Raw genomic sequence first — 16427 nt, forward strand, 5'->3', positions numbered from 1 at the left:
TCCTCATTTATACTGACCCTGGGGGGAAGTCCTCACGAGGATCCCTATTCACTTCTTTTTCATCTCACATCTGACGTATAAATTGTCGCAACTTTGCACGGTGATTTTTTGTTACACACACATGTCCACTATCCATGATGAAAAGAAGAAAAAATCCTGTCTGTTTTTTTTCTTCAAAAATCGAGTTTTAATCAACCGATGCAGAGCGCCCGTCAAAACATGGGCGCCAATGTGTTCGCACAATGCCAGACTGCCACACCTAGCGGCCTGATCCGTCTAAATACTTTCGGTGCTTTTTTCTGCGGCTCGCACATCTCCGCGTGCGAATCAGCCTCGTGAAGCTGAAGTCTGACATCTTTTCACACAAATTCGCAACGAGAAAAATGAAGTCAGTACTAACCTGATCTTGTACATATATTCCAAATTACTATTTCACACTGATAGAGTAGGTAGGTACTCCAGTATGTAAGCAAACTAATCACTTTGTAGGTATGACGAGTTCACTTCCTTCGTCAATTCCGCGCTGTCCGCTAATTTTTGCCAGTTTTGGCGCTTTCCTGGAATCATCCCGCGGTGCGACGTCACATCACATCACGCATCCAGCACATCCAGACAGCGCGCAAGCTGAAAGATTTTCAGAGCGAACTTGCGTGCTGTCTGTATGTGCTAATGGGGATGTGTGATGTGATGTGACGTCTCGTCGCGGGATTCCAGAAAAAGCGCCCAAAGTTTAGCGGACGGCGGAATTGACGAAGAAAGTGAACCCATTTTACCTACAAAGTGATTAGTTTGCTAACAAACTGGAGTACTCACCTACCTTATCAGTGTGGAATAGTAATTTGAAATATACTGTATGCACAAGATCAGGTTAGTACTGATTTCATTTTTCTCGTTACAAATTTGTGCAAAAAGTTGTCAGACTTCAACTTCACGAGGCTGATTCGCGCGCGGAGATGTGCGAGCCGCAGAAAAAAGCACTGAAAATATTTAGACGGATCAGGCCGCTAGGTGCGGCAGTCTGGCATTGTGCGAACACGCCGGTGCCCGTGTTTTGATGGGCGCTCTGCATCGGTTGATTAAAACTCGATTTTTGAAGAAAAAAACAGACAGGAATTTTTCTTCTTTTCATCATGGATAGTGGACATGTGTGTGTAACAAAAAATTATCGTGCAAAGTTGCGACAATTTATACTTCAGATGTGAGATGAAAAAGAAGTGAATAGGGGTCCTCGTGAGGACTTCCCCCTGGGGTCAGTATGAGGAACCAAGGGGTCCTCATGAGGCGGGGGCAGTCCTCTTACGCGGGAGCGGTCCTCATGAGCGGGTTTCCCCGGACTGGTATTGCTTCACTCCTCATCTATATAGTCAGGTCGCTTAATGTAAAAATTTGGGCTTACCGTTACAGAGCGGATAAAAGCACCAAATTTGGAGAGGTGATCCCCGAGGACCTACTCATTAATATTAGAGTAGGAGCCCTCTGGAATTTTTCGGTTTTTAGGATGAAAATCCTGAATTTTGATATTTCTTTGCAATATGATATACTGTATTGCGTAAGTAATAGGTCGCTTAGCGAAATTACCATTACACGGCAGATAAAAGCATCAGAATTTTTTTCACACGGATTCCTATAGGACTATTAAACAATATTAGAGTAGGAGCCCTCCGGGATTTTTGTAGAAAAACACTAAAAAGATCAAATTTCAAAATGGCCGACACTTAGTTGACAAAACCTTCACTTTTCATGTCATATGGGTGATACGATGACAATATATTTCATTTGTTTTTTTATTTTTGGTTTGCTTTAGAACCTTGGCTTGAACATTGCGTTAGGAGCATTATATTCTTGCGTAATGTAAAGTCTCTGAACTGCTGGGGGAGGGGTAGGGCAAAAGGGGCGGGACCCCCCCTTTAATAAAAAAATGGTTGTTCACTTGTTCTTTTGCGTGCTTTTTTTCTCGTTTTGCTCTGTACGCGGGGGATAAAAACAACTTTGGCGCACGGATTCCTTGAGGACTAGGAAACAATATTAGACTAACCACACACACACACACACACACACACACACAAGATCAAATTTCAAAATGGCCGACACTTATGGCAAACCCTTCACTTTTCGTGTGATATTACTTATATATAGATAGGTAATACGTTGACCGAAAGATCGGTCTGTATCTGTCCGTCGGGGAATGTTCCGCGGAGACTGCGTCTGGCTTCACGGATCCCCTCCGTATACAGACCCAGAGACTCCAACTCTCCCGTTTTCGACGGGAGATCTCCCGCCGAAAGCCCATTTTTGCAAAATCTCCCGTTCTCCCGTTTGAGATTTGATTTCTCCCGCCCTGGCTCTGTGTCTCCCGGTCGAAAGGATTTCTTACTTTTTGCTATCGTATGTTGAAAAAATAAGCCTTAGATAGCACCAGAGAACATCTAGAACCCTAGGAACTTCGCGCTTCGCACACATCAACTTGGAGTCTCCCGTTTACTAGGGGTTTCGGGCGGGAGAATCTCCCGATCAGAAGGTGCTTGGGGTTGGAGTCTCTGCAGACCGAAGTCAGTGATCCCAGCTCCTGTGTGGAGCAACGCGCACAGATCAAACGTTACGATAAACCAAATTTCAGACAGCTTTTTTACATTCAAACAAGTTTGACATGACATGACACATTATGCAGCAATATTTGGGGTTAATTTCTCACATTGTGCAATCGAAATACTCACAGTAACTCGGTTATAATGCAGAAATTTTATCCATATCGCAACATCGCCGTTCGCTAGCCGTAGGTCGCCATTTTGAATCTGTAAACCAATCACATGCGAGGTACGTGTTTTAGTAAAAAAAACACGTAGAAACTACTGGTACCTCGCATATGATTGGCTAATAGATTCATACTGTATGTTTCTGCAGTTTGAACGTGACGACGCGACGGGCTGGTTGATGTGTGTTTTGCGTTGAAAATTCTATCGAAATATTGGATTATTCATTAATCTGGTGAGTGTAGTCTATTCTTGAATAGTTGATTTAACTATTCAAGCTTAAATTTGCCGACCTAGGGCCGTGAATTAGACGCAATCGAGAAGGGTGAGGTACCTCACCCAATTTTCCATAGAGACAGTGGTTAAGAACATCCACACAGCAATGGGTACTGCAACCTTCCGTCTGTCTACGGAGGACAGCGTTAATGGGAAAATATAAAAGAGTCCTCCGGACAGACGGATATTTCTGTCTAGGTAATACGATGACATATCTTTATTTTTGGTTTGGCTGAAAACCTGAATTTGGACATTGCGGTAGGAGCATTGTTTATATTCTTGCGTAATGTAAAGTCTCTGAACGGCTGGGGGAGGGGTAGGGCAAAGGGGGCGGCCCTCAACTTAAAAAGTGGTGGTTCGCTTGTTCTGTTGCGTACCTTTTTTTATCGTCTTGCTTTATACACGGCGGATAAAAGCATCACATTTGGAGCACGGATTCCTCATTAGAGTAAGAGTCCTCCTGCAATTTTGAAGGAAAACACGCACACACACACACACACACACACACACACACACACGAAATCAAATTCCAAAATGGCCAGCACTTATATGGCAAACTCCCCGTTTTTCATGCCATGTGGGTGCGATTATAGAACCTTGATTTGTGCCATTGAGCTGAGTGTGTAACAAAGCTTTCAACAGTTTCTTCACTCCCAAAGCAGAGTTCAACTGGAACAGCATTAATGGCTCGGAACTGTTCAGCATTGGACATGAATGACTTGTAGGTATCTGTCTTGTCACCACTTGCCCTTGAACTCTTTAAGAGACACTTTAAGGGTTGAGCGGTGTCTTGCTGGCAAATCACACAACGATCCCATGCACTTAAATACCATGATGGATCACATTCTTAAAAGTAAAAGTATTGGAATGTAATCCAATTATTGTAAAAACTTTGATATTCATCGCATCATTTCACTTACGGTGGACTGGAGTAATGTTGTCATGCATTTGTTAGAGAAGACATTTCTGGTACAAATTGATCTCTAAGTATGTACTCATATAATATTGCCTTGGAATGTTACAGCAGAAAGCACATGTAAATGATAAAGGTAATCCTCTGGGGGAAAGAAGGACATTATACAGACAGTTTCTTGTAAAGCGACTATGATAGTCAGTTAGTTCCTTTCCTGCAAAATAAACCTCCCTCAGCATGCAAACGCAACTTTAAACATCTTTATCCAAATACAAATACGGCCAGCACAACTATATGACAAGACATCGTGTCTATCTTTCTGCCCTCATTTAGTACAATTATCTGTAAAATTCCCGGTAAAAGATAAAGCTCACCCATAATCTCAGAAGGGAAATTTTCTGGTATACTGGGACACATATCAGTGGCACAGTAGCAGTAGAATGCACCCCTGTTATAGCAAACGTCGTCGGGACCGGCAGCTTTTTTCCCTGTTATATCGACAATTCGATTTATTATAAACAGAACAGTAATGTATAGAAAGATAGATGAGAGTTTTGGGACCTGATTTTTACTTAGTTGTTACGAAAATTCTTACCGCCTTTGTCATAGCGGGAGTTAACTGTATCCACAAATAAATCTTACTGTACACTGAAAAATTATTTCAGTGTAAAATGATTCTTAGATGTCTCAGAGCGTGGGAGTAGCAGGGGTGGATCCAGGAATTCCGTGAGGGGCAGAGGCGCCTTTACAAAATTAAAGGGGGCGCATGCATGCCATCCCCCTCCATTTTTTTCTTTTTATTTCTTTGTTTTAATAAAGAATAGAAGGGGCGCGCCCGGTGCACCTCCATGCACCCTGACCCGCCACTGAGTAGGAAAACTGTTTATTTTAGAAACTATCTTCTGTCTGTTTAAACTGTATACATTATATTTGATTAGTGTATAATTATATGTATATAATATTTGATCAGTAATTAATTCTACCAACTCCATGTTTCAGATGCTTTGATGTTGATCATGGTCTCAAGTTTGGATTTATGTTTTCAGTTCCATGACAAATAAATCAATTCACAACAGATCTGAACTTATATGTTATCACATTCCCTCACTTACGCAATACCGTATATACATCATATTATAAAGAAATATAAAAATTCTGCATTTTCACCCTAAAAATCGAAAAATTCCAGAGGGCTCCTATTCTAATATCAATGAGTAGGTCCTAGGGGATCACGTCTCCAAATTTGGTGCTTTTATCCGCTCTAACTAACGGTAAGCCCAAATGTTGACATTAAACGATCTGACTAAGGGAATGTGATAACATATAAGTTCAGATCTGTTGTGAATTGATTTATTTTGGAATTTGGTTTCGTGTGTGTGTGTGTGTGTGTGTGTGTTTTCCTTAAAAATTGCTGGAGGACTCTTACTCTAATGAGGAATCCGTGCGCCAAATTCGATGCTTTTTTCCGCTGTGTTCAAAGCAAGACGAAAAAAAAAAAGTACTGTATGCAACAGAACAAGCGAACCACCACTCTTTTAAGTTGAGGGCCGCCCCCTAGCCTTTGCCCTACCCCCTACCCCCAGCCATTCAGAGACTTTACATTACGCAAGAATATAAACAATGCTCCTACCGCAATGTCCAAATTCAGGTTTTAAGCCAAACCAAAATTAAAGATATACAACCTGTATACTAATATTGTCATCATATCAACCATTCTATAAGTAATATCACACGAAAAGTGAGGGGTTTGCCATAAATGTCGGCCATTTTGAAATTTGATCTTGTGTGTGTGTGTGGTTAGTCTAATATTGTTTCCTAGTCCTCAAGGAATCCGTGCGCCAAAGTTTATGTTTTTATCCCCCGTGTATGGAGCAAAACGAGAAAAAAAAAAAGCTTGCAAAAGAACAAGCGAACAACCATTCTTTTTAAGGAGGGGGGTGGGGGGGGGGTCCCGCCCCTTTTGCCCTTATACCTCTCCCCCAGTAGTTCAGAGACTTTACATTACGCAAGAATATAATGCTCCTAACGCAATGTTCAAGCCAAGGTTCTAAAGCAAACCAAAAGTACAAAAACAAATGTAATATTGTCATCGTATCACCCATATGACATGAAAAGTGAAGGTTTTGCCAATTAAGTGTCGGCCATTTTGAAATTTGATCTTTTTAGTGTTTTTCTACAAAAATCCCGGAGGGCTCCTACTCTAATATTGTTTAACAGTCCTAAAGGAATCCGTGTGAAAAAAAAAAAATTGATGCTTTTATCCGCCGTGTAATGGTAATTTCACTAAGCGACGTGATTATTACTTACGCAATACAGTATATCATAATCCACAAAGAAATAGAACAATTCAGCATTTTCACCCTAAAAATCAAAAAATTCCAGAGGGCTCCTACTTTAATACTGTTTAATAGTCCTAAAGGAATCTGTATGCCAAATTTGATGCTTTTATCCGCCGTGTAATGGTAATTTCACTAAGCGACCTGACTAATATGTGTGTTATTTGAATGGCATTCACTCTCCTATACTACAACGTACCGGGTAGTCGGGGCGGAAGTGATGAGCTAGTCGGGATGACCCATAAAAAGGTCAAATCATTGCCGGCGCAGCACGTGCGGATACGAGTGCTGTAGCTTTACGTACGTAACACATAAAATGCACGGGGGCACGGGGGCACGGGGGCACGGGCGTACGTAAAACGCAACCACTTCCGGTTCCGCATGTGTGGTAGTTTGTTGATTTTGTGAAGCTCTCGAAAGAAAAGATGCCACCGCACAATCTACTCAGAAAAATTCAACAATAAGGTCTTGATACCAACAAAACGCCGAATTCAACTCAACCATCAGGAAAATACGCTGTAGGTGAGTGGTAAAAATTATCTTACTCTTAAAATCAAACAAAATAAAAGGCATTTTATGTGATTTTGCCGTCAATAGTGACGATCGTTTACAACGTTTAGAAACTAACACATGTCAGACCGCTGTGCTTCGCACAGCGGTCTGGTCAGGCTAACTTAGGTGTAGAAACGTAAAGCATCTGCCTATGTGCCCCTCGTCACTGTTTGTCTCTGGTATGGGTCGCATGACCAAGCGTTGTGAGACAGGACGCGTTTCACATGTAGTCACTTTGAAGGGGAAATCCAACGATTTAGCAAGTTAATTCTCACGCCGTTTTCAGAGTATGTTGTCTAGTATATCATGAGGAGTCTATATCAAGTCTTTGAGGTAAAGGGTGCATATTCTATGTAAAATAGATTAGTTTTCATGCGGCAGCTTAAGTGTCCGAAAACCCAACCCCCCATCATACTTCATAATGGGTGGTTTTCCCAATGTCTCTGTAGTAGTGCAGTGCCGACTTGAAATTGAATTTGTTTAATTTTTTACACTGGTGCAGTGGTGGCTGAGACTGCTGCTTCTGGTAGAGCGTTCCAGTTATTTATGCTTCTTGCAGCAAAGGCATTTTGTCTCAGCTGCAGTCTAACTCTTGGTTTCTTCAGCTTCAATTTCAGGCTGTGGCCTCCTGGTGTTGCTGCATTCAACCTTGACTGGACAAGTATGTCTAATTCCGCGAAAAACTTTTCTTTTATAATAATTCTGGCCCTGTGGGCTGTAATGACATTTGCTGGGTCAGTTTTTTGCTTCTTTAGACAAACACCATTGATACATGTATACGCTATTGCGACGGTTTTCAACCGTTCGGGTTAACGCAACTTCGACCCAGATCCCCCCGCATAAAAATGGTTTCTCATTTTTTCCAGCTTGGTTTTCAAACCAATCTGGAAAAAATATACACAGGATTAATCAGTAAACATTTTGACTCACCTCTTCCACTGTTTCCTCCTGTTTTCTGGTTGTTTCCTCCACTTCTTTGCAGCGCTCACCAATTCATCGCCGCCTTCGTTTGAAAAATGACTGCACGAACGTCTATGGCAAGCCAAATGCTCCATACAATCACTATATCAGTAAACATTTATTGACTAAAGTACTAGTAAGTTGTTCGAGCGCTAAATTTAACTTCGTAATATTGTGAATGTACTCTCACTTTTGACAAAACCAATTAAAAGATAATCATAACACAGACACAATATTACGAAGTTAAATTTAGCGCTCGAACAACTTACTAGAAGTAGTACTTTAGTCAATAAACGTAAGTGTACCGATATAGTGATTGTATGGAGCATTTGGCTTGCCGTAGACGTTCGTGTGGTAATTCAAACGAAGGCGGCGATGAATTGGGGAGTGCTGCAAAGAAGTGGAGGAAACAACCAGAAAACAGGAGGAAACAGTGGAAGAGGTGAGTCAAAATGTTTATTGATTAATCCTGTATTCTCTCCTGTATATATTTTTTCCAGATTGGTTTGAAAACCAAGCTGGAAAAAATAACCATTTTTATGCAGGGGGGGGGGGGGGGGGAAACTGGGTCGAAGTTGCGTTAACCCGAACGATTGAAAACCGTCGCAATAACGTATGTATCAATGGTCATCGAGTCTAAGAAGCGAAAAACTGACCCAGCAAATGTCATTATAAATGAGAAGTTTTTCGCGGAATTAGACATACTTGTCCGGTCAACATTCAACCATGTCAAAGAATTGAGTAAATTTACTGTCAAGATGATCTATTCCCTTTATGATCTTGAAAATCTGAATGAGCTCGGCTCGTTGTCTTCTGTATGCGAGGGTGGGTAGCTTGAGGATTTTCAGACGCTTTGCGTATTCCAGATGACGTAGGTGGGTAGCAATCTTGTTGCCCTCTGTTGTACTTTCTCAAGTAGGTCTTCATCCTTTTTGAAAGTAGGAGACCACACCATATTGCAATACTCGAGTGTCGGTCTTATTAGTGCTTTGTAGTACAACTTGAGCCATCCTTTCTCATTCAGCGCCGAGAAAGATCACTTGATTATGATTCCAAGTTTGACATTAGCTCTTTTGGCAAGCTCAGCTGTTTGTGCACTGAATGTGAGGAATCTATCACAGATGACTCCAAGATCTTATTCGGAGATGTCCTGAGTGATCTCCTCACCATCCTCTCCTGACATGGTATATTGATGACATGGGTTACTTCTACCATAGTGCACGACTTTATGTTTGGTCTCGTTGAACTTGAGTTGCCATGTGCATGCCCACTTTGTTACAGCATTTACATCATCTTGCAGCACATCTGCATCATCTTGGTTATCGACAATTCTGTATAATTTGGTGTCATCAGCGAACAATTTCACTCGAGATTTGGCCACCTCTGGTAGATCATTTATGAAACAGATGAAGAGTAATGGACGTAACACGCTTCTTGGGGGATACCACTAATAACTGGATGTGACGTAGATAGTTCCCCATTTACTCTAACTCTCTCAGATCTTCCAGTGAGGTATAATGCTGTAATCCATTTCAGAAGGTACCACCTACACCATATGCTTCTAGTTTGTGGAGGAGTCGCTGGTGTGGAACACTGTCGAAGGCTTTCTGAAAATCCAAGTATAAACAGTCTGCACTGTGGCCATTATCAATCCATCGAGTCCACTCATCTAAAACCTCAAGGAGTTGTATTGCACAGGATCTTCCTCTACAGAAACCATGTTGATCATTGGTCAGTAGATTATGCTCATGTAGGTGTTTTTCCATTTCTTTCCTCACCAATTTTTCCATGATCTTAGATGTTACTGAAGTCAAGCTCACAGGCCTATAATTGGCAGGATCGCTTTTCTTCCCCTTTTTGAAGAGTGGTACCACTGTGGCTTGCTTCCAAGATTCTGGCACAGTGCCGTCTTTCATCAACGTGGTGAAGATGATTTGAAGTGGTGTGCAGACCTCCTCGTGGACCTCTCTCAGCACTCTAGAGTGGATTCCATCCGGACCTGGTGACTTGCTGATGTCTAGCTTGCAAAGCAATTTGCCTATGTCTCTAGCACTGAATTCCATCTCTGTTAGGTCAACATTGGAAATTTTAGTCAAAGTCAGCAGTGATGTGAGATCCTCAATTGTGAAAACCTTCCCGAAAAAAGTACTAAGCATATCAGCTTTCTCTTGATCTGTTTTGGCCCATGTGCCATCCGGAGTCATCAGTTCGGGGATACCTGTGTTTTTTTAATTTACTTTGACATGACTCCAGAAACTAGTTGCATTCTCTTTTACTTCCTCAGCAGTTTTGTTTTCAAAAGCTGCCTTGGCTCGTCTTACTTCAGCTGTCGCTCTGTTTCTGTAGGTGACAAAGTTTTTCCAGTCCTCCTGTGCTCTGCTTTTTTGATACCTTTTCCAGGCCTTATGTTTCAAGTTGATTGCATCCACTGCCTTTTGGTCCATCCACATTGGTCTGTTTCTAGTTGGCTTTCTTCGCAATGGTACAAAGTCTGAGATACACTTGAGTATGACTGTTTCAAAAAATTTCCAAGCTTCCAGTCCAGACAGGTGAGCTAATTCTTCTGCCCAAGTAATGTCTTGTAACGATTTCCTCATCTTATTGTAGTCACCCTGATAGAAATTTCTGGTCTGTTTAACCTCTTCTGGTTCGGTAGTGTTCATTGCCAACTTGAGCCGCAGTGAGACATGATCGCTCATCCCAAGTGGTGGTCCAATGTTTATGTCTGCTAGAAGGTCCTCATCTTCTGTGAATACTATATGTCCAATATGTTAGAAACTTGGCCTTCTGTGATTCATGTAGGAGTTCGTACATGTTGGAACAGAAACAGATCATCAATACATTCCACGAACTTTAGAACATCCTCACCTCCAGAAGAAGAGCTGCCACTGTTCCAATCAATGTTCTTGAAATTGAAATCTCCTACTATTACCAAGTGGTCATATCTCTGCTCACATGCCATTCCCAGATGGTTGCATAGCTCAGAATTATTCTCTTGACTACTGGATGGAGATCTGTAGATACATCCAAAGAGTAGGACTGATTGATTTGTCTCTATTTGCACCTATACGGATTCCTCAAACTTTCCTCCTCCGATAGTGACAATCTCACATTTGATTGAGTCTTTAACATACCTGTAAACTGCAACTCCTCTTTTTGACTCCACGTGGTCATTTTCCATGAAAAGCTTGTATCCTTGTATCTCAAGATCACAAGGTTGAATTTCATATTGCACATTCTTAATAGGGTAGACCTCTGTTATAGCTATTACATCCGGTCTCTCAGCCAATATATACCTATTCAGTTCATCTGTCTTGTTCAGCAAGGAATCACAGTTTGTATAATACATAGACAAGGGAACTTGATCTGCTGTTTTTCCCTTCACATGTGATCCTTCACTTTCCATGGAAACTGCAATATTTGGCTTAGAATGAGCTGGCTTATGCGATGCTCCATCCAATATTTGGCTGCTTATTGTACTGTGTAAGTCCTCACATATTCCATAGGATCCGCTTGATTGATTACATGATACAGCATTTAATACTTGGCTCTTCACATTATTGCATGGTTTACGCCTGCGATGACATGATTCACTAACTTCACATGGTGCTTCACAAATTCCACACCTTGCTTGACTAATTCCACATGGTGCTTCACTAATTCCACAAGGAGTTTCACAAATTTCACTTGGTGCTACACTTGATGCTACACAGGTGCCAATGACTTTCTGTGCTCAACAATCAACAAAGCATTACCTGTAGGTGCTTGTGCTGTGCTAGTAAAAATTTTCCTTCCAGATTCACCACTATTGACCGTGTGTTTCACTCCCGCTACGGCGAAAGCTGTGCTGCACGATCTTTCCTCTTCGTATCACCAAGTTTTCCTCTCCATTCCTTTTCCCTTTCTTTTGACTCATCTCTCAGTTTTTTGTACTCGTTTCTTTCGGTTTGAGTTCTGTCACGAGATATCTGCACTGAGCTATCAATCACTCCAGATGTCGTTCGTGCTACTGTATACGCTATAATTTTCGCGTACATAAATTTTCACGAATTGTCGCTGTCACACATTTTCGCGAGTGGTTAAATTCGCGATTGGGGGACCAGAGAAAATATGAAGTGGCAAAGAAAGTGTGAATTTTCAACTTACTAGCAAATAAGAATGACACTAGTTATACACTGCATGAAAAAGACTTGCCAAACTCTGCGAACTAATAAGTTAGAATTCAACATTTTTGAAGTGGTTAAGTCCATCGCGCTAGATTTCTGACGAGTGGTCCCCTTGCGATAATGGATTGGCTCTATACAGTATTCGTAAGTAGACGTGGACGTGCGTAAACAAGCTTAGCCAGTATGGTCTGTTTGGTAAGCTGTGACATGGTATACTAATTTAGTACTGAAATGTTCGTATCACCAAGTCAAGGGATTCATTTTGGAAGGTAATATTTTCGCGTGTTGTTAATTTCGCGAATAGCTCCCGACTCGCGAAATTCGCGAAAATAAAACCCCCGCGAAATATATAGCGTATACAGTATTCTCAGGATCTCATCTCTCTCACTGGTTGACCTCATCGAATAATGACTTTCAAAGGCCGAGGTGACCTGTCAGACTTCTTACCCAGTTGATACATGGTCCTTATCTTACAAGTATTTCCTTCCACAGCTTAAGAAATGACTGATTCAACCTTTTTGAAGTCATCCTCCTTCCTCGTGTCAGGATTTTTACTCTCAGACTCTGGTTACCCAAAGAAGATCAAATTTGTTTTACGTCTCTCACGTTCCTCCATCTCCTCGACTCTGTGCTCTATCCTCTTCCATTTTTTCCATTCTGTTTAATGTTCTACCGCTTCGTCTGGTAGGGTACGACTGTTACATCTGTGACTGTGTTCCTCACAAATTTTCTTCACTTCATCAAGCCTCTCACCCATCCTTGAATGATTCCTGTCACATTCGTCCTTGTAGGCTTTAATCTCAGTCTTCAATCCACTGACATCCCTTTGTAGTTCAGCTTGCTGTGACTGGAGCTGTGTCATCATTTTTAGCATATTTCCTGCTGTATTGTTACATGTCCTACAGTACCAGTGGATAGAGTTAGGTTCCTCCTTTATAATGCTGTACAGCATGCTGGACACCAATTGACAATTGCTGTGGAACCAGAAGTTACATAGTTCACATTCAATTGCCATATCTTCATCTGTGACGATTTGATCACAGCTTCCACATTTAACATGATCATTGTTCGCTCCTGTCTGTCTCATAGTTTGAGAATCAACATCTGAAGTTTGGCTTCCTTTGCTAGATACCCCTTTACTGCTGACAGATGTCTTCCGGTTTGACAGCTTGGAAAATGTTATCACTGCAGAACCCTCCTGACTATTGCATGTAGATCTATTTGATCTTCATCTGGTCAATAACTTCTCACATTTCAGTATTCAGCTCAGCAGACATTGGGTCTAGACCATGTATCATAATATCATACACATTGTAGGCTTGTATAAAGTGTAAAGTTTATGTGTGCAGCTTACCCTTGCAAGTAGGATTCCATTAACTGATGGCTGCCAACTGTAGAGATGCACTTGAGTATGAAGCTTATGCACATCAGTTGTCACATAGTATATAATATAATCCAAAAATCTTACCTTGCTTCTGTTCCATAGATAAAAATACACCTTTAAAATCTATGATGGCTGCCAAGTGAAGACATGTGCTCAGGAGACCAAGTCCTCAAAGTACAGTGTGCTTCTGTACTATTCATCTCAGTCTCAGTCAGATTTCAGCTTGCTTCTGTTTTCCTCAGTCTGAAACTCATCTTGATTCTGATAGTGATACTCTCAGTCCTTCCGAAAATAAAAAGTTGAAGACCAAAGGAAAAAATGGGAGAAAGGGAGGACGAAAGATGCTATGCTGTGGAAATCGGCCCCACCGCTGTATCAATCTCGCGTAAACGCCATTTGGTGGGGCTGCATTCACGAGTATTGTACTGTGGAAGAAAGCCCCACCGCCGTGCTTATCTACCGATGAACGCCACACGGTGGGGCTGAATTCACGAGTATAAACAGGCGAGCCGCCGTAGTATTAGTACGGACACGCAGTGGTGGGGCCTATTTCACGAGTATGCCAGCTTTGGTTTGATGTAGGTAGATGAATTATATGACAAATCTATGATTATGGCAGTAGCTACTTGACTTGTAGAGCTCTACTTGACTTTTGCGTGCAAAATATAGCCCTGCTGCTGTGCGCTGTACACAAGCAATGAGAAGTGAGAGTGCTTCCGTGCTTCACACGGCATCTGGTCGGGCTAGACCTAGGTAGAAGCTAACCCTGCCCTGGGGTGCTCCTTTTACAGTTGTAAACTGTGGGAGTGTTTGCTTTAATTGTATGATCAGAAAAAAAAAATCATAACATCAGGCACCTGTAAAACTAAAATTGCCCTATTTCACCAGCAATTGGCAGGTTGTTATACTACAGTATATGCTTTTTATCTAACTTATACATTTTAAAGGGGAAGGCTAGTAACTGATCAGTGGGAATCAGTGGAAATGCTTGGAGATGATTGTTCCAATCCTTATGGGATTCATTCAAGAGTTCATTGTATATCTATTGTTGTGTGAAAATGATTTGCTTCAGAATGGTCTCATATTCAAGTAATGTGCAGTTTAATGCTTCCAGGTTAGCGTCCCTGGTCAGTGACGGAGCATTAATCTGCACATTACTTGAATATGAGACCGTTCTGAAGCAAATCATTTTCACACAACAATAGATATACAATGAACTCTTGAATGAATCCCATAAGGATTGGAACAATCATCTCCCAGCATTTCCACTGATTCCCGCTGATCAGTTACTAGCCTTCCCCTTTAAGCAGAAATATGATTACAAATCCAAAAACACATTAATCATTAATACAATTTGACATTTAAGATATAACATATAAAAGAATCCAAGGATACCATATAGAATGTGTTAACTGTTCTAAAACCTAACCAAAAATATGACTCTTCATTATTAAACTTAAATTCAGATATTGCACATCTCATACAGTAACTTATAAACATAATCTATCATTCAAATATAGGAAATCTTGTGTCAAGTAGTTTTTGTTGCAACTGATTTACAGAGTGCCCTTCAGTAACATTTAGCTAATGACCACCAATTATTCAGTGTTTATGTAGTAGCCATGATAGAAAATCATGGGCATGCATAGTCAGGTTGGACTCGAACCAATGACCTCCCAATTGTTAATCTGAATACAATGCCTGTCTAGTGAGCAGGAGATCATTGACTTGAGTTCAGCCAAATCAGTATTGACTACTGAAACATACAAAAGTAGGCTCTATGAAAGTTGTGTATCAATATGCTCTATGCCTGCAGTTTATAATACTTCATGCCCTATTCTGTAGATAGGCTGCAGTTTATAATACTTCATACCCTATGCTGTAGATACAATTGTAGGCTGTTCATTCTCAGACTCTACATAGCCAGTGACCATTCAAGGCTCAACACTAGCAGTGGCTCAGTAAACCTGGGGCCACCAGAAATAGATGCTGGGCCACCACTTTTTAAGGAAAGATACAATGTATGTGTTGGTGGCCTGACTGGGCCACCAAAATTCATTGTCAGGCCACCAAAAGAAAAAAGTTAGTATCAAGCCTTGCCCTTAAATTGGGAATAGGTTGATGAAAAAGTACAAGTGTGTAGATACATACTGCATAATTTATGGCACTCTTGTTTCGTGGCTAACCCAGAAAAACTCTGGTACAGTGCACATGTTCTGTGAATATGATTTTACAATGAGAGTTCCGATGTGTTTTTTTCCTCTCACTAGAATGAGCATCATAATTGTGATACAAACTTTCTTGAACACTGTAATTTTGTGTTATGATCTCTTTCTCCTGTTTGCAAATGTGTCTAATTACTTCACAGGCTGGAGGTACAGCAGGTCTTCTTATGGATCTAGCAGCCAATGAAAAAGCAGTACATGCAGACTTTTTCAATGGTGAGATACACATCTGGTAGTTACGTATGCACTCTCCATTTGTTTGATTAACATGTGGCATGAAATGTCATATGTCCTAATTCTGCCTTTCCCTCAGAATTTTTATCTGCTGTAATAAGAGGAAAAATTACATTTGTGTAGATACCATCCAGACCACTGTATACCCTGTTATTTTCGCTTTATTATCAATACAGATATTTTTTGCTAATAAGGAGGTCACAGGCATTTTCACGTGATGCTGTACTCGTATTTGTTGAGTTGACACAAAGGCCTTCATGAGTGTACTATAACCTTAGCTCAAAGTAACATTTTCGCATTTGTAAAATTTGTGGTCCAAATGTTATTTGCAAAATCCATGAAAATTAAAGCCTTGTGAAAATAACAACTTATAGAGTACTCTTGAGAGGAATTTTTACTTTATTTTAACATTGTTTGTCAAGGTCAAAGGCCCCCCCCCCCCCAAAGTTGTTTGATTAAAAACAGAACCATTGGAAATTCATGGGTGTTGTGTTTATTTCCTTTTTTAAAGATTTTTGTTTTGTTTTGTTTCTTTATGAGTCAAGAAGGTGCGTGTGTGTGTGTGTGTGTGTGTATGTTGGGGTGGGAGTGACTGCAGTCCCCTTCCAGTTCCATGGCCCCTGTTATGAGT

The 16427-nt window shown here is 41.0% G+C and overlaps 1 protein-coding gene across 1 annotated transcript in view; it reads right to left on the bottom strand.

The window, feature by feature from the left end:
• LOC139736281 (nephrin-like) overlaps nt 1-12818 on the bottom strand; it is a 50631-nt gene extending 37813 nt beyond the window's left edge. Inside the window, 3 exon segments of the mRNA XM_071647011.1 lie at nt 8093-8177; nt 9608-9852; nt 12707-12818. Of these exon segments, the coding sequence (XP_071503112.1) occupies nt 8093-8177; nt 9608-9852; nt 12707-12818 (442 nt within the window).
• Nucleotides 12819-16427: the final 3609 nt, after the last annotated feature.

Source organism: Diadema antillarum, unplaced genomic scaffold (assembly GCF_040938485.1).
Source record: "Diadema antillarum isolate AM-2024a unplaced genomic scaffold, OU_Dant_1.0 seq00000635_RagTag, whole genome shotgun sequence".
Lineage (NCBI taxonomy): Eukaryota > Metazoa > Echinodermata > Echinoidea > Diadematoida > Diadematidae > Diadema > Diadema antillarum.